Genomic DNA, 24,664 nt, shown 5'->3' with positions numbered 1-24,664 from the left:
AGCAGTGTACTTCGGTCCCTCTGCCTGCTCTGCTCCCTGCTCTGGCTCTGGTGAATTCTCTCACCCTCCCGTGCTTCTGACTGTACCCAGTGCTTGAATAAATAAATAAATAAATCTTAAAAAAAAAAAATCCACTTCTTTAAAAAAAAAAAAAGAAAATTCTCAATCAATTCTTAAATAAATTGTGAAACAAAATAAAAATCCAGACAGTAACTAGATAGTGGAGCGTGGCTAGACAACCTATGTAGTATGTCAATAATGGAATATGGAATATTACCTAACCACTTAAATGATCGGTGTATGGGAAATGGAAATGTATAAATAGAATAATGTTAGTTGGAAGAGAATAATCTATAATATTAATTGATTACAGTTTTGTTAATGGTTCTATGTATATTAACAAAGAATGAGAAAATTTGAAGGAAAGGCTCTTTTTCTCTAAAATTAAGTCTATAAAATATTTTAATAGTGAGTAAAAAAGCACAGTGCTCTATAAATTAGTTTTAGGCAGGGGAAATCGAATTAGAATAATTATAGCAATCTATCTAAGGCAGTCCCTTGACCAAAACACACAAAATGACTAAGCCCTAAATAGGTGAGGGCTTGTATCAGAATGTTATAATGTAAATCTGGAACACATTACCCAGAGACACTCCACCTGTACAGCAACATCTTTTTACAAGAAACTAAGACACTCTCCTTCTATCACTAACCCACCCACTTTCCACCCACAATAAAAGCCATTGGGTCTTCACAGAGGAAACACTGAATAAGTATTGGAGCTTTCTGAAAAATCTACTCTGATCTACCCAGGACATGATTTCTCCCATTTTCATTAGCTTAGCCAAGTGAAGAATAAAGTTCTAATCACTCTGGCCTTGGTTCCCCCCACCATCCCCCTTTAAATGCTTACACAGCTATTGTCACCTGGACCCATAGCTGGCAAGTTTGTTCTGGAAGCTCAGGAGACAGAAATACACATCTCTTTGGGAGATACTTTGAAATAGTGATAGACTTAATTCATTCCGAACGATGAGTGGCTGCACAAGTAGGAAATACTGCTCTAATGTATTTATTACAATACAGAATAACATTAAAAGAAATTGAGTGAATTTTAATGAATAGTCTCTAATATGCAACTTTTGTCAGTTGGTCATTTCAGAAGAATTTATGGGACTAACATTTAACACCAAGAAAAAAACCTTATCCATCAGTTTAATTTTTCTGGGAGTTTAGCAGCAGCATGTGTGGTCTAGAATTCTCTGGGAAGGTGATTTTAGAATCACTGGTTTGGCTCATTCCTCTTGTCCTTAATGGCATCCTTCCTTGTAATTAAGCTTTTTTTTTTTTAAGATTTATTTATTTATTTATACAAGCACTGGGTACAGTCAGAAGTGCGGGAGGGTGAAAGAATTCGCCAGAGCGGGGAACAGAACAGGCAGACCGACGAAATACACTGCTGAGGGGAGCAGCGGGCAGCAGGAGAGGTCTGCTTGCCATGTGGGACCCTCGCCGGTGGCCCCGGGATCGAACTGGCGATGCAGAGGCTGCAGGCAGCTTCGCAGCCCAGCGCTCAACCGCTGCGCCACCAGGGGAGGCCCCCTTGTAATTTAGCTTTAATTCTTCAGTTGTATTATTTTTAACCTTAGTTTAGTCAATTAATATTTGTCTTTGTTATCAAGGCATACTTCCCCCCAGAACCTTGGAATATTTCTGCATATCCACCCCTGACGGTTCTCCACCACCTTGAGCAAGACATAGCAGGTGAGGGAATGAAGATTGCAAAAAATCCAAAAAGAGCAGTGGTAAAAATGAGTCTTATTTTAGTTTAGGAAATTTCTGTCAAGAAAGAAAGAAAGAAATAGGACATTCTGAGGGGCAGGGAAAAAACAATGGATTTGAAGAAAGAAGACTTGACTCTAGTGTCAGTGACTAGCTATGGCCTGCAGGCTGGTAACTTTGATCACCTTACCCGTCAAACAGGAGGTTGGCGTTGACTTCTAAGATCTAGTTCTAACCTTCAGTGATTCTAAGCTCTGTACTTCTTAATTTCCTGGTTTCAAATCTTGTACACACTACACCCCATTTCCTGCCTTCCTGAGAAGCGGCACAGAGGTCCCATTCCCAAGTAGCCATTGGCCCTGACCTTGGCGAGTCACCTCGCCTCTCTGGGTCTTTGGCCAGTCAGGCATGAGAAGGGTGGAGACGCCTGGCCGCTTCCTGCCTGTCTCACAGGGGTTGTAAAGGCCAGTGCAATTTTACAAAAGATGAATTCCTCCAAGGAAGATCCTGCTTGAGTAAAATATTTCAATGCTTCAGCTGTAATTATTGCTATAACATTCAGGAATCATGAGAGATGGAAGAGAAGGAGCAGGTATAAGTATGTCTTGGATTTATGGTAATAGAGGGCAAAATCTTAGAAGCCATCTAGGGACTTGCTTCATTTACAGAAATAGACATGGAAATGGAGAAAGTTTAAGTGGTGAAATCAAGCCATCAGCCTAATAACGTGGTATGGAGCTGGAGCCTATAGATCTCCTGGTTCCCAGCCTAGGCCTCTTTCTAGTACATCAAAGTGGAGGTCCTGGAACTTGATTTTCAAATCCTCCAACAAGATGGCTCTGGGAGCTAAGTGTGTGTGTGCAAGGTCTACCCTGATTCAATGAAGAAAAACTACCCCGTAAAGATGAACAGTGTAGGCAGCCTATGAACACCGTTCAAGTAAAAATACCTAATAATCAGATGAGCCTCAGAAATTCACTACTCCACCAGCCCCATCATTCCTACTTAATCAAAGGACTAGACTCGGCTGTTTTGAGACAGATGGGAGAACCCTGTCCCAGAGAGCCAAGCTCAGGTCGTACATGTATCCCAGGTCAGGATCTAGGAAAAGAGCAGCCCAAATGTCTCACTAAAGAGAAGGCCTGAAATTTAAGCTTGGAGATGGAGGGAGACATACTCTGCCACCTTTCGCATTCAACCCAGATTTCCAGATTTGTGATCCCTAGGTCTTCCCTGAGGACATCTGTTATAATTTCATTTATTTATTCAACACCTATTAACTAAACATTAACTATGTGGGTCCTGTATTAGGCATGAGAGAACCAGAGAAGATTTAGGATTTCAGAGCCTTTGCTTTTGGGCATCCAATATTCCTTCCTATAATTGTGTACAAAGTTCTGGAGTGAGTAAATGTACATTTTTTCTTGAGCGGGGTTCCTTAATTCATCAAATCTCTTACCCTCTTAAAGGTAGGATCCACCATAGTGTGGATACTCTAGAGCGTCATGCCCCCGCTGTCCTCATCAGTGTCCTCATCCCACCCATTGAGTGGACACCACAGGGCTGAGTATGAATATGTAAGGCATGTCTGCTCAGAGCACTGGAATTTTCTGTAGAACCTCAGGAAGCCTGTGCCTGCCAACTGAAGTGCAGGGTTGTGGATGCTACCTGAAGCGTGATGTCCTCCTTCTTGACCTGGCCTCGTAGCTGTGACCTTGGAACTCAGTGGATCCCAGAGAGCTTGTGGCTAGTGTGTATACAGATGCTGGGCCACTTCCTGGCTCTCAAAGACCCTTTTTTCAGCAGTGCTGGTGCTTCTGAACTTAGTGCTCCTGCTGGGGATCAGGTTCAGAATTTCCTATTTGTTATCTGTGGGTGGGGGAGGGGGTCCTGCCCTCCCAGCTGCCCTGAGGAACCTGGTCTGCGTAGCTATCTGGGGATCCTTTTGTCTATGTGGTTATTCCACTGTGTTCAGGTGACACCTGGTGACTCCTTTGCTAATCCTAGTAGTGATTTTACAGAAAGATGGCCTAGCAGATGCCTCCTGTGAGAACCTTGTGTCACTTTCATGTGCTATTCAATACAGAAATTCAGAATGTAATCAGTCTAGTTGCTGGGAGAGGAGCAGAGCTGAAGACACACTGTAGTCAAAACTAAGGCTGCAGGGATGTCCACACTGCAAGATCAGCACGTTTCTCTTTGCCTCATGTGTATGTGAGTCTAGATGTGTATGTGAGAGGCTCAGTTGCTGTAGATGATGTGCTGAGTTCTATCCTTTCTCCCTCTGTAGAGAGAAGACACGGTTCAATGTGCAGGCCTTCTCCTTCTCCAGCATCTCCACCCTCCAATTCCAGGACGTCACTAGTACAGGTGAAAACAAAAGCCTGTCTCAGCGGCCATAACTCTGCCAGCAGCACCTCAAAGCCATTCAAAACGCCCAAAGACAATCTACTTACCTCCAGTAACAAACAGCACACGGTCTTTTCTGCGAAAGGATCAAGGGACAAACCATGGTGAGTGCTGGGTGCTGGCAGCCAGCAGCTGTCTACCCTCGCCGCTTATCCCTGTCACCACGGGAAACAGTATTTACCCTCTGGCTTTGTTCCTGTGCATCATGTCCAGGAATTTGGGGGAACTGAGGAGAGAGGGAGGAAGGGGTGGGGGGAGGGAAGGGACAGAAACCAGAATGAGATGAGAAACCTAAACACAAAAGGGAACGTAGGGCCTTCAAGCGCCACATGCCTGTCAGGGGAATTGTTTCTTCCCCTGAGAGCTGAGCCAAGTGGTGACTAAGAAAGGGGTGACAGGGAAATATTCCCCAGTTATACAGTCACCTCTCAATTTTCCACCCCAGTGAAGAAAAGCATTGGTGTAAATAATCAAAAGCGCAGACAGGCAGCCCTGTGGGGAAGACAACTGTGGGCCTGTGCCACAAGTCCTGGGAGGCAGGCCCCCCACAGTGCCTCCCTGCCGTGAGCAGCCAGGTCTTCACTCCATGGAATAGCTGCCAACAGATGCAGGGAATTGGGAGCTGGCCGGGTGGAGGGGTGAGAAATTCAAAGAGAATATCACCCCTTTGATGGGGTGGGAGAGAGCTGGTTGTAAGTAACTGAAAAATCAGAGGCTTTTAATTAAGTTTTTAATCTCGATCTTTACAAAGAAGTCAGAAAAGCTTACCTGCGGAATGGACAGATAGGAAACCAAACCGAAAACAGGGAAAGGAAGTAAATGAGTATCTTCAAATGCTGACAGACCCAACTTGTAGCGCGTCAGGTCTGGCTTATTCAGAGCCTCTAGCCTTACTTTCAGGCTTCAGGAAGGCAGACAGGGGATAAGTTGGAGTCCATCTAATTTGTATATTTAAGGAGAAAAAGTGTCTGTAAAGTAATGATAGTTAATTGCACATAAGTCCATACCTAGAAAAACTGTGGACTAAAATCATTCATCAATTGGTTTGTCACTGCATGCTGGAAAGGGTGATGATTTTGTAAAGAGCAATTATGCCAGATCAATTAATGAGCCTCTTGTGACAGAGTGAGAAGGTTTAGACATGACTGTCAAGGAGGACAGTTACCTGTCATGTAAGTGGGCCTCATGGACAAGCTTTGTTTTCTTCAGATTGTTTGGACCTGGGGTCCATGCTGTAGGGGGACACAGCTGTCAGTGGTGGGGCTTTGGATTTTTGACTTGGTGTGCCTCAGTTTTCCTTATCTGTAAAATGGGGCTAAAATAGCTCTACCTCATGGAATTGTTGAAAGGATTAAGTGAGTTAATTTTTATAGAAGCAAGTACAATGTCTGGAGCAGAGTACACACTTAATAAATATTAGGCAATGAAAGTTATTAATATCATTATTATCATATGTAAAGGACAGAGCCCCTGTAACCTGGGATAAAGGTTGAGAAGTCGGGTCTTTCTGAAAAAGTAGAGAAATGACTCTTCAGAGTGAGAATGAAGTTGAAAATGGAAAAGGATAAATATCATTTATTGAGACTTCAGAAGCATGCTACAGTGAAAATGAGGAAAGCCAGGCAGGCACTCATGAGAAATAACCCAGAAAGAGACTAAGGAGCCGCGGAAGATCACAAAGTGAACTCGATAAATGATAAACGAGGGTGCAAGGAGAGAAAGGCACACACAACACCAGGAATTCTCCTGGGAGGCATACCTTCCAGGAGACGCAGGGTTAGACCCATCTCCACATTCCATTCAGACACTCAGCACTCACTGATTAAGGCCAGCTGTGGTCAAGGCACCTTCCACTAGAGAAAGAAGGTGGTTCTGAAAGAATCTGAAGAAACTAGCCAGGGTCCAGAGAAGAGCAGCCAAAAGGATTGCAAGGAGAGAAATAACTTAAGGGGGAAAAGGCTCTCTCCAAAATCTAGGGCGCTTACCTGTGTGAAGAGCAGAAAGCTAAAGGGTGATTTACCTGAAGACAGAGTAAGGGCTGTGCCATAAATGAGGAGACAGAGTGCAGCCATCTCCTGCTGGTCTCACTTCGGTTATTAGCCCAGTTATTGTCCCCTTCCCACCAATACCAGAGACACATGTCAGGAAGATTTGGCTTCGTGGCTTTGAGAGTTCAGGCTCAGTTCTGAGAGGCTTCCCCAGAGAGCAATGTGGAAGAACAAGCACTGAGCTAGAGACAGGAAAAGCCAGTCTAAGTCCCAGCCTGGCCTCTAACTTTCTTTGTGACCTTGAACAAGTCACTTGACTTCACTAAGTCTCATTCTCAAGTGTGAATATTTGGTAAGTCATAATCCTCTAAAAAATCCTCAAAAATTCATCATTGCCTACTGAATTATTAACCCCTCAGCCTAATCTAAGGGACCCTCTACCAACTGAATGCAAAATCCCCTCATCCAATCCTGATCATCCATTGCTCCAGCTTCCCCACCATGTCTTCCTCTGGTGTTTGCCCAGAATATTCTTCTATTTTTACTCAAATTAACAAACGCTTACTATAATACTATGTGTCAATAACCACCTGTGGCACAGAAAGGGCCAAAGCATACAGTAAGGAGGAGAGGACTCTGGACTTTGAGTGTCTGAAGACCTGCCTGGAACTGTCCAGTGAGCATTGAATGTTTGCATCCAGATGTTGGGAGATCAGGATGGGTTGGGGATGGGAATTTCAGAGTCACCACTTTAGACCCAGGCATTGAAACCACAGGTATGAAATGGGCCACTGAGGAAGGTGTTTGGCTTGAGAAGAGCAGGAACCAACAGCAGGACCCTGGAGGATGGAGGGCCGAGGGACAAGGAAGCTGAGAAAGCAGGGACTGCTAAGCCGTTGTTCTTTCCTCAGCCTCCTTTCCCTTCTTCCCTTCCCAAATCCTCCCTGTTCCTCACTGCCCACTCCACTGGCCACCTTCTTCTCAGAGTCCTTCTCTCCCCATTCACCTCCTTGCCAGCCACCTGATTTGCTAGGTTCCTCTTTTTGGCCCCCATGGCACTTCATTCTTACCTTACCTGTGACTCTTTGTGTGGTGCCATAAATTAGATCTGTACACCTTCCATGCTGTAATACTTGCCGGGCCGCCTACACAGTAGCTCCTCACCAGCCCAGCAAACACTTTCCTTTTTGTCAATTATTTGTTGGATTGAATGAAATGGATCTGACCATTGAAGGGGATGGTAAAATTCCATTCCTAGAGATGGTTAACCTTTCTTCTAGAAAAATTTGGAGACTGGCACTCTCTAATGGAAATAGTGCATACCACCTATGTGATTTAAAATTTTCTAGTCTTGAAAAGAAACAAGTTAAATGAATCCCTAATAATATATTTGATTTAATTTGTTCAAAATTTGATTTAATGTCTCTATAGTATTATCCTTTCAACATATAATCAGTGAGATAGTTAATGTTCTTTATTTTTTTCTTCGTAAATCTTTTATACTTATACCACATCTCAATTTGGACAGCAAATTTTTTCATCAGAAATACTTGATCCATATTTTGGTTTCATAAAAATATAGAGATTATAAATGGATTCACATGCCCAAGTTGCTCCAAACATACTTAAACATTTTCTAACATCTGAATCAAATATTTGTTTATAAATTTTATTTAAAATTCAGTTCCCCAGCCACATTTTGTGTCCAATAGCCACAGATGACTAATGGCTGCTGTATCTGACAGCAGAGATCAGATGTCTCCACCAGTTGACCCTGGGTGTAGGCCTCAGTTCTTTGACTCACAGGCTCCATCTCTTTTATATTGTATTATGCTCACGGACAGGAGTTGCTAAATCCCAAGGTAGAAGGAATGCTTGTTCCTACTCACATTAACCTGCTACTGGGTGTTGTGGGGAAAGCCCCAGGGGACCCAAATGGAGTCCTGCCCAAGTTGTCCCTTGCTCCAAAGGATCTCTGTATCAGGCCCTAAAGGCCAAGGCAGCAGAAACCCCACCACTGTAGATTAGCAGAGCCTTTCCCCAAGTAGCTCAAATATGCAGATACAATATACCACTCCTGAGTTCAGGCCCACCTCCTGGCATCTCACAGAACATTAAATAGTCTGTGGGCTTGTTGTATTTTTCCCTTCCGTGGCTAGGGAGGTTAAAAAATAACTGTTAGAAGAAAGGGAGAAACAGAGGCTGGTATTCCCCTGCTACTAGATTTGTCCCACTTAATCTGCTTGGAAGTACTCAGACCTCACCCAGCACCCCCATTTGTGCTAGTTCACTGTTCTGCCAGTGAGGACCACCCCTGCGGGAGCCAGAAGCTAGAGAAGACCCTGTCTGGTGTCCCACCATATGGGTGTCCATGGAGCCCATAAAAGCAGAGGGAGGTGGGCAAGATGATTCTTTTCCCCTGGTGAAAGTCAAGAGGGAATTCTGACTGATTGGCTTTTTTGAGCTGAGATGAGCATTTCAGCCTTCACTTCTAAGTCCCTGCTCTGCTAAGGGACCGGCCCAGCACAGGGCCTGAGTCAGCCAAACTGACTTTCCCACCTGCTGTCGCTTGGCCACCCCGGGGTCCAGGCTGGTGAGCCGTGGGGGGAACACAAACCTGCTGATGGGGGCGGGAGACAGGGAGGAGGGTTTCCTCCCCTGTATGGCTTGTTGCCTTCTCTTTGGGCCTTATCAACCCACACGTGTGTGCGGAATGCTAAATATGCTCAGCGATTAAAAATGCAGGAGATGAGCCTGCTGCTCCAGAAGGAAAATGAGCCAGAGCAAAAGAAAAGTCAGCAGGCTCGCTGGCCTCCGGTGTGTGCCCACAGCATGGCAGGGGAGGCAGGGCTCCTCTCCAGATGCTTAGAATAGGAGGCGTGTCCTCCAGGAGTAGGGGAGGAGGGAGGGTAGAAGTGCTCTGGACGCCTTCCCAGCACTTTATGGAGAGGGAAATGATCACTGAGAGGTCCTGGCCAAGCGCCTTGGGAGAGACGAGGCCGGCTTATCGCTTCTTGCCTGGTGTTGGCATGAACAGGGACGAGATCACAGTTTAGTATGGAGAGCTCCCAGAGGACGGAGGGCAGGGCATCGTCTCAGGGCTTCCATCAGGCTGGGAATGTTAGAGACCTGAGTGGTGGAAGACCTGCCAGGTGTCCTGACCCCTCTGACCACCTGGTTCATTCCTCAGCAGGGTCCTTCACCTCATCTCCTTGCCCCCCTGCTTTAGCCCCTCCTTCACACCCCACCTGAGTGCTGTATACCCTGCCCTGCTCAGAATTCTTAAATGGTTCTTAGTTGTTTGCCCGCAGAGTACATATTTAGCTCTTTTGGAGATGGAATATGTGATCTGGGCTTTCCCGCTTGTCCAGTTGCTGCCCCCAATATTTTAGCCCATTCATTTCATATGCTGGGTGTCCCGCTTTACTTAGAGCTCCTCAAACATGCCTGCATGTGTTGATACTTGCTATTTCCCTTACTGGGAACAACCCCCGGCCTGTCCTTACTCGTACTTAAAATTTCTGCATGCATGTCACTTCCTCCATGAAGCCTTCCTGGACTTTTCATACAAACTTAGATGCTCCTTCCTCCAGGCTTCCATTAATATATGACATACGACTCTAAGACCTGCCGTCATATATTGTATTTACTTTTACCTTTGTCCTCCCTCCACATACTCCTCAGCTGGGCCATGAGCTCCTTGACTTTCCTATAGCTTAGAACGGGATCTAGCATCCAGCAAATATTTCACAGAGATTTTTTTCTGACAGCTAAAGGAAAACAGCAGGCATAAATAAATATCTTTTGGGTACTTCAGGAGAAATCAGAATGCCAGTTACCTTTGTGGAAATATTCCTCCTCCCCGCCCCACCTTACAATTATTACAATTAGGAAGGGAGAGCTGTAGTGCTGAATGATTAAAAGGAAAACTCTATGTACTTTGGCAAGGTATTTTATAAAAACCTAAGTAGGAGGCAAGTACAGAGTGCATCATACCAAGTCCATGCCCAGGATGCATTTGACCACACAGTGCAAGGCCTCGTCTGAAGGGAACTGAGAAGTCAGGATGGCTTTCCACAGAAGTGCTTACTGGATTCCCAACCCCTCACACAAGAAATGAGGAGGAGGGGAAGATTTCTGAGGCCAGTTCCTGCTCCCCCCACTCTAACCCCTCATGCGGGTCTGGGTGTCAGGAGAAAGGAGTGAGACAGAGGATGAGGCTGGACAAAAGGAAGCAGATGGAGGTAACATCCCTTCCAAGGAAGCATTAAAAGTTTCAATATCTAAGTGCTGCTGGCACTGGAGTTTTAGATGTCAAAGTAAGGACAATGGACAGCTCCGTGGTTGTAAGCTCAACTGACCATGTCAAGTCACAGAAGTGCTCAGAAATACAGACTAGTGTCTAGGAAGACAAAATATAAGCTAGGGCAGCTGGGAAGGGGGAAAACGGCAAGCCAGAGGGAAGGTATATGAGCAACAAAGATTAGGAGTCCTTCATATTTGCATAGTACATTATAATTTTTAGATGTTTTCATAGTCCCATTTCCTTTTGAGTCTCAATTCTACTGGGTGTTGAAGATGAAGAGAAGTGGCAAAGCTGGGACTTGATCCCTTGTCTTCTCATTTGCAGTGCTGTGATACAGAAAACTGCCCTTAGAGCTACTTGAAGTTGAATCCGATTTCTTTCCTTTATTTTGCTGGATGAATGATGTGGGGTAGTCTTTCTAAGCCTCTGGTTCCTCCTCTGTGAATTGGGGGTGAAGACAAAATGCGACATTCTGTGTACGTGCATAGAGTAATGGCCAGCCCATGGCAGGTGCTGTGCGTGCGTCAAGGGAGATGAGAGGAGTAAAAAACTGGAGAGTGGGAGAAGGTCTGTCAATAAGTCCCCCATCTTCATGTTTATCATCATTCTGGTTCCTCTGCCAGAAAAAGACACAGCTGCAGGCTGGCCCTTATCTAAAAAGCATTTCTTCTGGTTAAGAGCTGCTTCAATTTTTATTGTGTGTGACTTAACTTTCACTGAGAACTTTAATTCATTCAATTCATCCTTTCCTAAGTGCCAAATTATGTACAATAAGTCCTCACTTAACATCATGGACAGGTTCTTGGAAACCCTGACTGTAAGCAAAACAACATATAATGAAAGTAGCTCCTTGAATAATGTTATTTTGCTCAATGTCAGGTAGGATTTTTTTTTCTTCTCCAACCTTATAACAACCTTATAACAAAACGATGCTGTAGGAAATGACATTACTCAAGTCTGTTGTATGTCTCTGAGATAACTCTGAAGGGATGTATATACATTTGGTGGAGGTTTCTGTCCCCAGGTACTTTACTGTCTGGTCCAGCTACATAGAAATAGAAATAAAACTTTGCCATTTGACTTGATAAGTGCAGCTGAAACAGCTAGGAAGGAAGAGCCAGCCTTGAGAGAGAAGAGGAGCTGGGCAGATAGAGGCATGTTCACCAGGACAAGAGAGGAGGACCTGGACACAGAAGGATGCCCAGGCATGCTCAAGCCCAGAGCCAGGCGGAGCACTCACTGGGTGTTCGAGCAGCTGTGAGGGCTCTAAGAGAGAGGCTTGGTACTCTGGGCAGCATGGAATAAACAAAGCCTTTAAGCAGAGACAGCAGTGTCAGATTTGCATTTGTGTCTGAGTAGAAGCGGAGAGGGAGGGACAGAAAGACTGGTGATGGGGAGTCCATCCAGGTCCAGACAAGCGATGATGAGGCCTGAACTGATAATGCAGACAGTGGCCTCTTTTAGAAGGTAGACTTGTGAGTAACTGTATGCTGGGAAGAGCCAAGGTCTCAAACTGGATGGTGATGTTGTTAACATAGAGTGTTTTGAAAATACAAGGTTATTTAATATTAGAGAAAGAATTTCCTGAGTCTTCTGCAGGCCCATGTGGAGACTAAACTCTTGATGGTTAATTTTTTTTTCTTAAAGATTTATTTATTTACGCATACAAGAGCTGGGGTACAGGCCAAAGGTAAGGGAGGGTGAGAGGATTCACCAGAGATAGAGTGGGGAACAGAATAGGCGGATCCTCTGAAATACACTGCTGAGGGGGGCAGCAGGTGAGACAGGAGAGGTCTGCTGTGCCATGTGGGTAGCTCCCTGGCCGAGGATCAAACTCATGCTGCAGAGGCTGCTGATAGCTTCACAGTGCTGAGACTTAACCCCTTGCGCCACCAGTGAGGCCCTCTTGAAAGTTTAAAAAACTGTGCGTAGTATTTTGGATGGAGATGGTGAAAGACAGGGCTGCCTGCCCAGTGCTGGGTTCTCTTTGACACTGAGAAGGAAAAAGCAGAAGAAATAACAGCTAGGGTTTCCCACTCTGGGCTCCTTGAGAAGGAAGATGCTCCCCATGGTTGTTCCTCTAGAGGGAAACTAGGGAACAGGATGTCAACATCCCTAGCCAAAGGCCGGGGCACTGCCCCATAGTCAGGGATGGTGTGGCATTTTCTCATCCCCCATGTGCTCAGAATAAGCTACCTGAAAGTGAAGGCAGAGGTCCTGAGCCCAGGTCTCTGCTTTCAGCCTTCCCTAGCAGGGAATTGTTTTGTGAGGAGTCTCTTCCCCTGGGCCTGTGTTCGCTACAGGGCCTGAAGGAGACAGTGTTTAAGGACTGTGCTAGGCCGGGAAGGCTCGGAGGGCCCGCCAGGCAGCTAGGACAACCTGCAGCTCCAATAGCAGGAGCCAATGACCTCTGGTGGCTGCCGAGGGGAGCACTCCACTCACCGCTCCAGAGGAGAGCCTGACCAGGACCAGGAGGCCCGGGTGCAGGGGTCTGTTAGTTCAGTACCAGCTCTCTTTCCAGAACCCAATTACCTCCTGGTCTACCATGTCAAATCCTGTCTTCAAATGCCCGGCTACCATTTATGCATTGATGTGAGTTTTCAGTGAGTGTTCATTTTTTTAACGGTGAGGCTCTTAGTTCTCATGTGGAAGTGCAGGCACAGAACAGGTGCAGTTAATTTGGTCTAGGGTTGTCTCAACTCTCTCCTGACTCACTGCCTGAGGCTGCACCACTGCAGGCAAGCTGGTCCCCAGGGTACCCCGGAGACAGTCTGTCCAGCAGCATTCACCTTTCTGTGCCAGAACTGGTGCTCCTAAATATTTTTTTCTTTTTCACGTACACTTTTTATTAATTAGTCACTTGTTTATATATCTGTATAATGTTGAGTTATATTTTTGTACCCCCATATGTGCACATGCTTCACTCACCCTCTACCAAACCCTCTACCAGTTTTTCCCTCTTTATCTCCCTCTCTTCTGTAGCTTGCTCACTTTTCTCTACATTCTTGGGACATTACAACTACCCAGAAATGTCAGCATGCTTAGGGGTCCTTGTTCGTCCAGCAGATTCAGAGACCACCTTCTGAGCTCCATGCCTTGGGGATCCCTGATTAAGAGAAGTACCAGAGAGACTAAGAGAGGTTAGTCTCTTAGGTCTTCCTGGGGCCTCCTGCTTCCAGGAAATTTGGAGCAACCTAGAAAGGGGGCGCATGCAGTTAACCTTCCAGAAGACCTGTAGGAGCTGGCATTGCCTAACACACTGCAGGGTTACAGAAGACAGCATGTTTGTATGAGTGGAGTTCCCTGCTCATTCTTCTTCCAGAACATGTGGAAATTTTAACATGGGTCCTGTCTTAGCTAGGGGTGAAAGAGATTAAGCAGCGGATGGATTATGAAATAGGACTGATCTCTTCCCTTTTTATTTTTGCTCCAATTTATTGAGGGCCTATTTTGTGCTGAACAATATGCTAAGCACTTTGTATAATATCTCATTTAATCACTATGATGAGCTTCGTTTCTTTCTCTTTTTTTCACTTCATTTATTCTTTCCAAACAAGTCACTTCACACAGCAATTGGGTCTTTAAATCATAAGCCTCATGACAAAGAACAAAGCATCGCAGTGACAGCGGCAGAGCCGCAGGCGTGTACAGAACGGCCCCGCGCAGCACAGCAGTGACTGGAGAGGTGGCAGCAGACGTCTCTACAGAAGACAACAGCGCCTTCGTGAGGAAGCTGCTCGCCAGCGCCCCTGCACTGCCGGGAGGCTGGGGGGATCCTCGTGCGCTTGCCCCTGTCGACCACACTCATCTATTCTGCATTTCAAGCTGAACTTATCAAAATTCCTCTTTGCTGAGGGAATTCGGTTTCCTGTCAACAGCGCGACTGGGTGCCCCCGCCCCACCAACCCCCAGCGCCACATGAGCCTGAAGCTCACAGGCCAGGCCTGACCTCCGGGAACCGCAGGTGGACACGCCCACGCCGGGAGGACGGCAGGCCGTGTCACCTGCGTGCAAACTCCAACCCTTTCTCACGCTGAGCTGTGCTGACCTACAGCTCTCCTGTCAGCGCTGACCCTACCCGCAGGTCTGCGTTTAGAAACGAGCACGGGAGGGCAGCACCCGAGCTCACTGTGGCGGCCCTGTGGCCTGCGCCCCGCGGGGAGGGCCGTGGTGCCCCACGCCCCCCCCCCCCAAGGCACCTCGGAGGTCTCCGGTCTACTGGATGCGTCCCGAGGAGGCCCTTCTGTCCAGGCGGCACTTTAGCCTCCCTTCACCCTAAAACAACACAGAGCTACACCGCTCTTTACAATCCTGTGAACCACGGCCAGAGTCAGCACCTGCCATGTGGTGATGATGTAGTGATTCCGTCAACATAAACTATTCAAAGCTCTAGACACAAAATGGCAGCTAATTCTTGGAGAAGAAAAAAAACAAAACCCTTCCCTGCCATCAGAGAAATTTTTCATTCTTTCGAAGTTGAATGAAAGGTGCCAACATATTAAAATTCTCAGTAAGAAAACATCTAAGCTAGTTAGTAAAACAGCTCGTTCAACTCAATTGCTAGTTTAGACCTAATATGGCACTGTTCCCAATGGCACTCTGAAGGCCTGACTCAAAACGCAGTTCCCTTAAGTTTTCTTGGAAACAAATGAACAGCATTAAGCATCTAATCTTTTAAGAATGACTACAGCCATCTTCGTGCCGTGGGCGCGTCTGAATATGATGAGCTTTATTTTACCCATAAGGAAACTGAGGCCCAGAATAGCAATGTCTTGAGATAAACAAGGCAGGGCAGCCACATGTGCCTGTGTGGGTTTTGCATGGCATGAGGCTGTCCCACCAAGGAAGCCAGGAAGAACTGAAACCACCTGCCAGGCCAGCTGACCTTTTTCTAATTCTCATAGAAGTCCTCAAGGACTCACAGAGGCCCTGACCTCACAAAGTCAGATGATTTTCTCCCCGTTGTGTGTCTAGCAGTAATATAGGCAAAACTGGATATAGGTTTGTTTCAAAGCCTGTCTAACCATTATCCCAAACTCTTTTGCAGCACCCTCCACATTGTATGAATTTGCCAGAACAGTGACACCACACAGACCATCAGTTCAGCTCCGTTTATTGTCCTTAATTTTATTTTACTTGCTTCTTTCACTTTAATTCATCAAAATCAGCTAGTTCATTCCCCCCCAGCTCACCCCCCCACCTAGTTTAGGGGAAAGTTCCACATCATTCTTCTCACCTCCTAATCTCTTCTCCCAATTGAGGGACAAGGTCTTGGTTCATCAGCTAAGTCACTGATGAAGATGCTTTAACCTTCTTAGCTGGTGATGGGTCCCTGCAAGCTTCACTGGGTACCACTATTAGCTGCCACAAGACCCTGCTAACCAATCTTTTCTGGCCTTAGCTGCCAGAGCCACTCACCCCTGTCACTATGTGGTCTGACCACATTTCCCCAGCTTACTGAAGCTGTGTTGTATGGGAGAGAATCCAAAGCTGTGCAAAGGCCAGGAGAGATTATACACAGCAGTTCCTCTCTAATCATCAGTACTGACACTCAGCCACAGAATACTGTTAGATTAATCCGGCAGACTTTCTTATTTACTAGGCTCTGTGGTTGATTACACTGTTTTCTATTTGCTTAAGGTGTTTACAAATTGGCTTTCTGAAGTTTTCCCAGTATTTTTCAGGATAAAATACCATTTATTCATAGGTCAGGATTTATGTAGTACATCCTGTATCAGCAGTGACTAGTGGGACTTTATAGATCTGCTATTTAGGCTGATTTTTTGTGATTACCTGCCTCTTAGTCTTTAAGAATATCCTGAGTATTTCTTCAACTTAAAGAATTTAAATTGGATATAAATAATGCCCTGATAGACCTCCCACAATGTATCTAAGAGAACCAAAGAGAATTCCTTTTCTGAGGACCTTTTAAATAGGACAACGTCCCTTTTACTTGGGCTGACTTAAAGGAATCAGTGCTCATAAGGCAAGAGGCTGGGTGAGCTGGCTTTCGCAAGGATCTGCCAGTCAATCAGAGATCCGCAAAATTCTGCCAGGCCCGCACCACAGGCACATGGGCCTTTGTTGAAGGAATTGGTGGGCAGAAATCAAACAGCTGAGAATTCTCATCAGACACATAACCCACAGCACAAATACCATATGTCTTCAGGCTCCTGCCTGTCAAATCCATCTTTACCCGGTGCTGGTAAGTGGAGCAGGACTGGCGATAATTTCTTCAGACCTAAAAAGACTCTGAACCATCCTCTTAATGCTTATTTGTTGATGATAAAAGAACAAATCATGATCACCAAGAGAACATAACTGAAGAGAAAGTAGCTGGTCCAGGAGATGCCTTGGTGGCCCTCAAATGGTGCCATAAGATTTCCACCTCTACTCACTTGCAGACATCACTGAGCAGGGTGGGGAATCTACTGGTGCCAGGAGGACCCTGCTTGGCTCAGAAAGATACATTCAGACAGTCAAGCACGCAGGAAGGAGACACGGGAAGCCAAAGCAGCACAATAGGAGCTAGGTAGACAGCTCCCCTACATGGGGAGGGGAATGAAGGAAGATTGTTCTTGGCTATAGGATCCCTACCCAGGACCTGAAACAGAAGTACAAAGATAACAAGGAGATAACTACTCCTAGTATATTACACACAGCAGGGGAACAAGCTGCAGCCCTGGGCTTCCTGAAAGAGTTCATCCCCAGCGAACAAAACAGGCATTATGAAAGCAGCAGGGGAAGAGCAGGGCTCCTCTTTCTCTTTCAAACACTGCTCCTTAAAGAAAGGACAATAGTGAGTTGATAGATGCGACTAATTGTGGGGACTAATTGTAAGACTTCAAGGTGTGTGTGTGAGTGCATCCCTTAAGACTGAAAGGCAAGGAACTTGAGGGGCTCCAGCTAGCCTTAGAGCTCGCTGCCAGGCTTGTTTATCACCTAAGCAAACACTGTAATAAACTGCTTAGTTAGTCAGCGAGGTGTTGCCAACTAGCCACCCCTCCCCGCTCCTAACTGCGTGGAGGTATTGGAGTGACTGAGGACACTTGCAACAGGCAGAGACGCCCGTGATGTGAAAGCAGGGGTTACGGTCTTGGCTTATCTCCAGGTGGAGAAAAATTAAACCTGTTATTCAGGGCCCACTGCCATCTGGAAGGGACCTTTACCTGCCCAGGGCTGGGACACTCCGCTGACTGGGAAAGCTGAAGGGAGAGAGAAGGGGGCAATGGGAGGACGCAGAAGACAATCCTGAGGTGATGGCTCCGCGACTGTCAGAGGAGACACATGGCAGGGATCTCTGTGTAAATGAAGTAGGGGTCAGAGTGCTCCATCGCATTTTTGTCAGCCAGAACTCTACTGAAAAAAGGATCGACTCTCTGGGACTGGTTTCCAAATCACATGACACCACCTTGTGATCATTTCCTCCTTTCTTTATCAGTTTAGGACCTGGGGGCTGTTGCATGTAGTAGTCAAGAAAACTGAATACTCAGCAGGACCAACGGCTGATATTTATACTGGGAGGTGAGGGTGGCCAAGTCAGAGAGGGAAGATTTTCACATCTCCCCCTCTCCCACCAGGGCCATGTTTGAGCCTTCCCACTACCGGGGAGCTGCCGGCTTCTCTATCTTAACTCCTAGCTGCAGTGCCTGCTTGGTTCAGGTCAGAGGCAGGTTTGGAGAGGAAGTACAAAACCTTTAAGGGAGAGAGTGGACACCCAAGAAAAAGGTATCGGCAGCTGCCAGCCTCTCCTCCTTCACTCTATCTATAACCTTTCTGCATTAGCTAACGGACACACTTCCAGAATTCCTACCCAAAACAACTCAATCTCCCTTCTCCTCTAGCTGCCGAGATATGGCCTGTCCACCTGGCATCAGGGGTGTTTACTCAGTGGTTCAGCTTCTTACTGACTCACCAAGTCTTTTAGAATTCTTTTGAAACATTCTTTTAAAAAAAAAAAGATTTATTTTATTTATTTATGCATAAAAGAACTGAGGTCTAGGCGAGATGTGTGGGGGGTGAGAGGATTCACCAGAGACAGAGTGGCAAGCAGAACAGGTGGATCTATTGAAATACACTGCTGAGGGGAGCAACAGGTAAGACGGGAGAGGTCTTCTGCACCATGTGGTTCACCTCCCTGGCCAGGGATCGAACTCATGCCAATAAGCACTGGGATTGAAGTACAGCTAGGGTTTTGGAAGCATTAGAGGATAAGAATATCCTCTATACTAATTAAACTACAATTAAACTACACATGCTGTACTGGAAAAAAATTCCAAAACAGGAGGTCAGTCATAGGCATGAGCTGTCCTGACTCAACCTCAGTGATACACAGTCGGGAAGAAGCATCACCAAAGAGGTGAGTCAAGTAACAAGGTTCCAGGTGACCAGACACAGTGCACCTGTCCCCCATGGGAGCATGTTGAAGCTGGACGTGAACTTCAAGGGAGAAATCAGACTGTACTGTGAACATCTCAGGACCCCTTGGCTCCATTATTTTAATGTATTTCAGTTTATACAATTGCTCTGGATTATTTTCTTCCAGCATTGTATCTCTCTCTGCTAAGCTCATGAGTGCTGAACATGTGCCCTGGGCATTTTTCACAGAAACTGGAAGCCTTTCCTTTACTCATGCTGGCTTGTTTGATTAGAGCCACATCTAGAACTTTAAGGTTCTATTTTCCTTTCCTGAACAACTTGGTTTTTTTTTTTTTTTTTTTTTTTTTTTTATAGAGGCATGTTTTATTTATTTATTTATTTTACTTGTTTGTTTGTTTGTTTTTGTTTATACATGCACTGGGTACAGTCAGAAGCGTGGGAGGGTGAGAGAATTCACCAGAGCCAGAGTGGGGAGCAGAGCAGGCAGAAGGACTGAAGTACACTGCTGAGGGGAGCAGCGGGCGGCAGGAGAGGTCTGCGCACCATGTGGGATCCTCCTCCGGTGGCCGAGGAGCAGCCGGGGATCGAACCGGCGCCGCAGAGGCCGCGGGCAGCTTCGCAACCCAGCGCTCAACCGCTGCGCCACCGGGGAGGCCCTGAACAACTTGGTTTTATGTGTCAGAGAAGGTCACTCAGAAATCTAGAAAACCTTCTCACCTGGCCAGGAGTCCACATATTCACAACACTTGAAGTTTAACTTTTTTTTAAGTCAGGTTATTGACTTTAACAAAATTTATCATCTTAACCATTTTTAATGTACAGCTCAGTAGTAGTGTTTAAGTATTCACATTTTTGTGCAACAAATCTTAAGAACTCTTGTTGTCTTGCAAATCTGAAACTCTGTACCAATTAAACTACTCATTCTCCCCTGCTCCCAGCCCCTGACTATCACTATTGTACTTTCTATGAACTTGACCACTCTGACCACTCTAGGTAGAATCCTATGGCACTGGTCTTTTTCTCACTGGCTTATTTCACTTAGCATACTGTCCTCAGGGTTCATCCATGTGTCACAGATTTACTTGTTTAAGGCTGAATAATATTCCATTGTATTGAATAATATTCCATGGGCACATTGTGTGACCATTCTTCCAACAAGTACACTTGGAAGTTCCACCTTTTGGCTATTGCGAATTATGCTGCTATGAACGCGGGTGTACAGATATCTCTTCAAGACCCTGATTTATATAATTCATGTTTTTTAAAATTGGAATGAGCCTAGGAGATTCTATATCCTGCAATTTTGCAATATTTACCATTTGGGGAAAAAATCAGGAATGCAACACTGATTTCAACAGATAATGTCTTCATAACTTGGTGTGCTGACTTTTCAAGGGCTTGTGTAGTATGTGAGTGTTTTGAGAAGGTAGCAGCATTTCAGCTATATTTCAGTGATTGAGACACTCTGATCAAGGGTAGAATTGTCAATAACTCGTATTGGTAAAAGTCACCATCCCAAGTCCCCTCACCTGGGACTTGAAGTCCCACACCGCCTTTCCCCAGGCCAAGAAAGCCTGCGCGATCCTAGGGTGAAGCCCTGTGGTAAACTGCTCCCCCACCTAGTGCCCTTCTCACTGACAAAGACCTATAAATAACATCAGTGATCCTATTTCAAAGTCAAAAGAGGGGCAGGGCTTGCTAAAATAATTTCATGGACAAATTAAACAAAGAAATGATCTGTGAATGAATCTTAGAGAAGGGAAAACCAGCCAGCCATGTGGACATATAAGACTCCTTCCCTGCCAAAACTAGCCTCTCATTCATGCCCCACATTGTCTGCAGGCATGTATGAGCCATATCCTAGATCATTTGGCATTCAAATAGCTAAGTCGGCTGCACACTCAGCTCAGATGATTGGGGGGCTGAAGTGTTAGTGTTCTGCCCTCCTGCAAGGAGGAAAGGGAATCTTGCTCAGGAACCAAAGCAAGCATATTCATCTCATCTTTTAAGGCCACAAGACAGATTCCTCCACAGTCCCCCTGACAGCATTAAATGCACAGAAATCAAATGCACATCCATTACAGGAGAAATAGCAGGGATGTGGGGCTAAGGTGACAGATTCTGAAGAACAAACATATACCTTTGTGTTCTCTCTTCTTAAAATTCATCCTCTCACCTGCCAGCCTTGAGAATTGCCTATTTACATAACTAGCTGCCTAAAATGGAATATTAGATAATGTTACATGGCGGCTCACTCAATTTGAGCCCATCCCCAGGATGTGAGAGTGATCCAGAAGTCCTCTGACAGCATGTAGCGTGGCATGCTGGCCTGCAGCCATGCCTCCGCGTGGTGTGAGCCTGTCAGCTCTATGGAGCTAAGCAGATGTCAGGCCCGATCTCCGGGTGGGAGGCCAGCCGAGCAGCTGGGGGAAGGGGGCGTGATTCAGCAAGTGGCACAGTGGCATCCCAGCATCAGGGGACAAACAGCATCTCTTCCTGAGCTTCACAGCAGGCACCTTGTTCTGCCCAAGGTGCTGTCTCAGAGACGTGACATGTAGGGACTGAGAAGGGGGAGCTGCAGAATCTACAGGGACAACAGGAACAGGAGGTAATCAGTCAGCTCTGATGCCATCCCTGGCACCATGCCAGCCTCAAACCCCCTGTTGATCCTTTCCGAGGCATGAATCTCCCTCCCATCAAAACTGGAATCATGCTGCTCCCTTATAGGAGTCGTATAAATAAGTGATAAGGAAGTGTTCTGATAATGACAAGCGGGTATAGTTTCTCAGCCGACCAGATGTATGAAAGAAGGCAATTGTACATGTTTGTTCATTTATTTTTCAGTGTTCCTGTTCCTGTAGTCAGTTTAGAGAAAATTCCTAACCTAGTGAAGGCAGATGGTGCCAACGTCAAAATGAACTCTACAACCACTACTGCGGTCACCTCCTGTTCCACCTCGTCCTCTGCTGTCTCCACCCCACCTTTAATTAAGCCAGTCTTGATGTCCAAGTCAGTGCCACCTTCCCCAGAGAAGATCTTAAATGGCAAAGGAATTTTATCTGCCACAATAGACAAGAAACACCAAAATGGCACCAAAAACAACAACAAGCCTTACAGGAGACTTTCAGGTACGTATCTGTGTCCTTAAAGTCTGACTCACAATGAAATTGAGTCACAACGGTAACCAAGGGGTGATGTGTTCTTAGAATTAAGCAGATCTGTTTCATTTTAGGGGGGGTGTACAATTGCAAACAGGACCCCCACCTAAAAAGGGCAGCAACCATTGTTTGTCTTGTTCCTGGGTCAGAAGAGGTCCTGGGCTGAGTGCTTCTTGGGAGTTACCCTCATGCCCCAGGAGGCAGGGCACTCTGCTCCAGCCACACTAGTCCGTTCATCCCACGGGGCTTGTCACCATGCTTATAGGTGACCTGCTCCTGGGTTCTATAGAAGTGTCAGAGCCATGAAGTTGGACAATCTCCATGACATCTCAGAGCCGCTCAAGGCAGACTTGGGACTGTCCATCAGTAATTACTCCACAGGAAGAGGCAACCTCTGTCTGTTAACCTAGTTGGTCTCCAGGTTGATTGGTCTGGGGCCTACAGCTGCCTTTCCCACGTAATCAGGTTGGAATTCCCATCTGGTAGCACTTGGGCTGGCACAACAGATGGGGTATCTGGGGGCAGCCTCTCTTGGGTCTCTTTCTTGGTTGTCTGAGAAGTCCCTCAGCGTACCCAGTAAGGGGCACCTGGCTGCTCTTTGAGGCAGTGGTCACCCTGGAAGGAGCCCCCATGTGGATGATGTTTGCTTTGGGTTGTAGAACTAAGTATGGCAGTTCTCCTTTCTCCAGAAGATCAAAAAAAGCTATAAACGTTTTACCTTCTTCACACATGGTGGGCAGTTATCTAATGTTGACCAGAAAAAAAAGAAAGAAAATAGAGTGAAAGCCACCCTTTGAGAGAGCAACTATTCTGGTATGAGTGTATTTCTTAAGTAACCCAAGAATTGTGGGTAATTTTTTATTTTCTACTTCATGTTTTTCTGCATTTTGGTTATTCTATCCTACATCTGTAGCTTTTAAGGGATTATTTCAAGTACCTAAGACCCAAAACATTCAAATAACACAGGTATTGTACCCTGAAAATCTCTCTGTGTACTATCAAAAAAGAAAGATAGAGCCTGGCACACTCTTTGAATATCAGGGGGCCTCACTGTGTAGACAGGCACCCCCAACTCCTGACGGAATGACAAATTCAGTTGCCCTCTGCAGAAGTGAGTGGCATGGTCCCTGGAAACCAGTGGGTCTAGCTGGACACGGTGTCCAGAGGCTGTGGATTCCCTGTGGCAGAAGTGTGACCGGAGCTTCCAGCCCCACCCCAGTCTGAAGTCTTTGGGGGATTTTTGAGCTATTTGTTGTTACTGTACTTTGTTGGTTGTTTTGTCTCATGGCGTCTTTTGCTTGTTTTCGTTGCTTTCACATTTGGCAGTCAGCTCCCACCCCCAGCCAAACAACCTGCTCAGTTCCAGGCCAGCATGAATGCTGCTGTGGGTCTGGACACAGGTCTGACTCTCATAGACCCAAGGGAAAGAACTCCATGCCAGGAAGCCTGCAGCCTAGTGCCCGGGTGGGCAGACAGGACTTGTAAGAGATGGGCATCTCCAGGCATAGCAGTTTTCTATTCTGCAAGGTGAAGCTTAAAAAAAAAAAAAAGGACAACAGAAGCAAAAAAGCAGTGAAAGCAAAAAAGCAAAAAAGCGTTTTGATAGCCAACCAGGGTATCTGGTTTGGATATAAGAATGGTTTTATTGCACCAGCATCATTACCTCCGCTACAACCACCACCCCAAATCTTCTTTTAAGGATAGAACACGTTCATTTATTGTGCTCAGTTTACTCCCAACACATTTAGGCAGTTTTTCAGGTTAGGCAACCTCTTTTTAGTTTGCAGTTATTCAAGGCTCTTAAGGACACACCACGCAATTTATATACACCCCACACACTCACTGCTGCCGGTCACCTTGCTTGCCCAGATAGCTGTGTCATTCCTGCTGTGCAGGTCACAGGTGCCTTCCAGAAGCAACACATACCATCGGAGAGGTAGAATTTTAAAGCCTAGAGGATCCTTGCCCCCTCGTTTCCCAGGGAAGGAGAGCATTTCTGTAATTCAGAAAGGGGTAAAGTATCCAAATGGGCATAAAAAGAACAGGTTCCTTAGAAGTAATGTCAATACCTGTCATCAGTAGTCCAGTCAGAAGAGAGGAGCTGGGAAAGCCTGGCCTGCAACTGTCCTTCACCCCGATATGTCATTCCCACTTGGAGCACCAGGCCGCGTGCTGGGGACAGCGAGCCGTGAGAATGGCAAGCCATACCCCACCACCTTCAGGTTCACACCCACAGAAGGCACCTACCCCAGACTTGTCCCTGCCCTTACCTACGACCCTGCCAAAGTGTTCCTGAGTCAGGTAAATGTTTTTTCTGGTCAGCGAGACTATGTGGAAACCCTGTGCTAAGGACTTTGCATAGCCTGAGAGGCAGGTTATTGTGCCGTGTTGAGGAAGAATCTCCCACTTCCAAGACTAAAACCAGCAGGTAGTCAGGGCAGGAAAGTGGGTTGATGGATACTTGGAGCCACCCAGGAAAAAGCAACTTGGCCCCGCAGAGGGGCTCTCCAAAGTCTACAGCCAGCTCTGCCCAAAGTGCCAAGTCTCCAGGACCCAGCTCAAGTGAAGTCAAGTGTGAGAGCCCTCTCCTCTGCCTGCCCCCACCCTGTTCCCTGTGCCTTGTGCTGCAATTTGCATCCCTG

The 24,664-nt window shown here is 46.2% G+C and overlaps 1 protein-coding gene across 16 annotated transcripts in view; it reads left to right on the top strand.

The window, feature by feature from the left end:
• Positions 1 to 24,664, top strand: part of ATXN7L1 (ataxin 7 like 1) — a 235,310-nt gene that overhangs the window by 180,827 nt on the left and 29,819 nt on the right. For all 16 annotated transcript variants that reach the window (XM_054692549.1, XM_054692548.1, XM_054692543.1 and 13 more), the window contains 2 exons: positions 4,073 to 4,295; positions 21,709 to 21,992. In XM_054692549.1, the coding sequence (XP_054548524.1) occupies positions 4,073 to 4,295; positions 21,709 to 21,992 (507 nt within the window). The remainder of the gene's footprint in view (positions 1 to 4,072; positions 4,296 to 21,708; positions 21,993 to 24,664) is intronic.

Source organism: Talpa occidentalis, unplaced genomic scaffold (assembly GCF_014898055.3).
Source record: "Talpa occidentalis isolate TD23 unplaced genomic scaffold, MPIMG_talOcc4v2.1, whole genome shotgun sequence".
Classification (NCBI taxonomy): Eukaryota; Metazoa; Chordata; class Mammalia; order Eulipotyphla; family Talpidae; genus Talpa; species Talpa occidentalis.
This window is presented reverse-complemented; position numbering and strand designations above follow the sequence as displayed.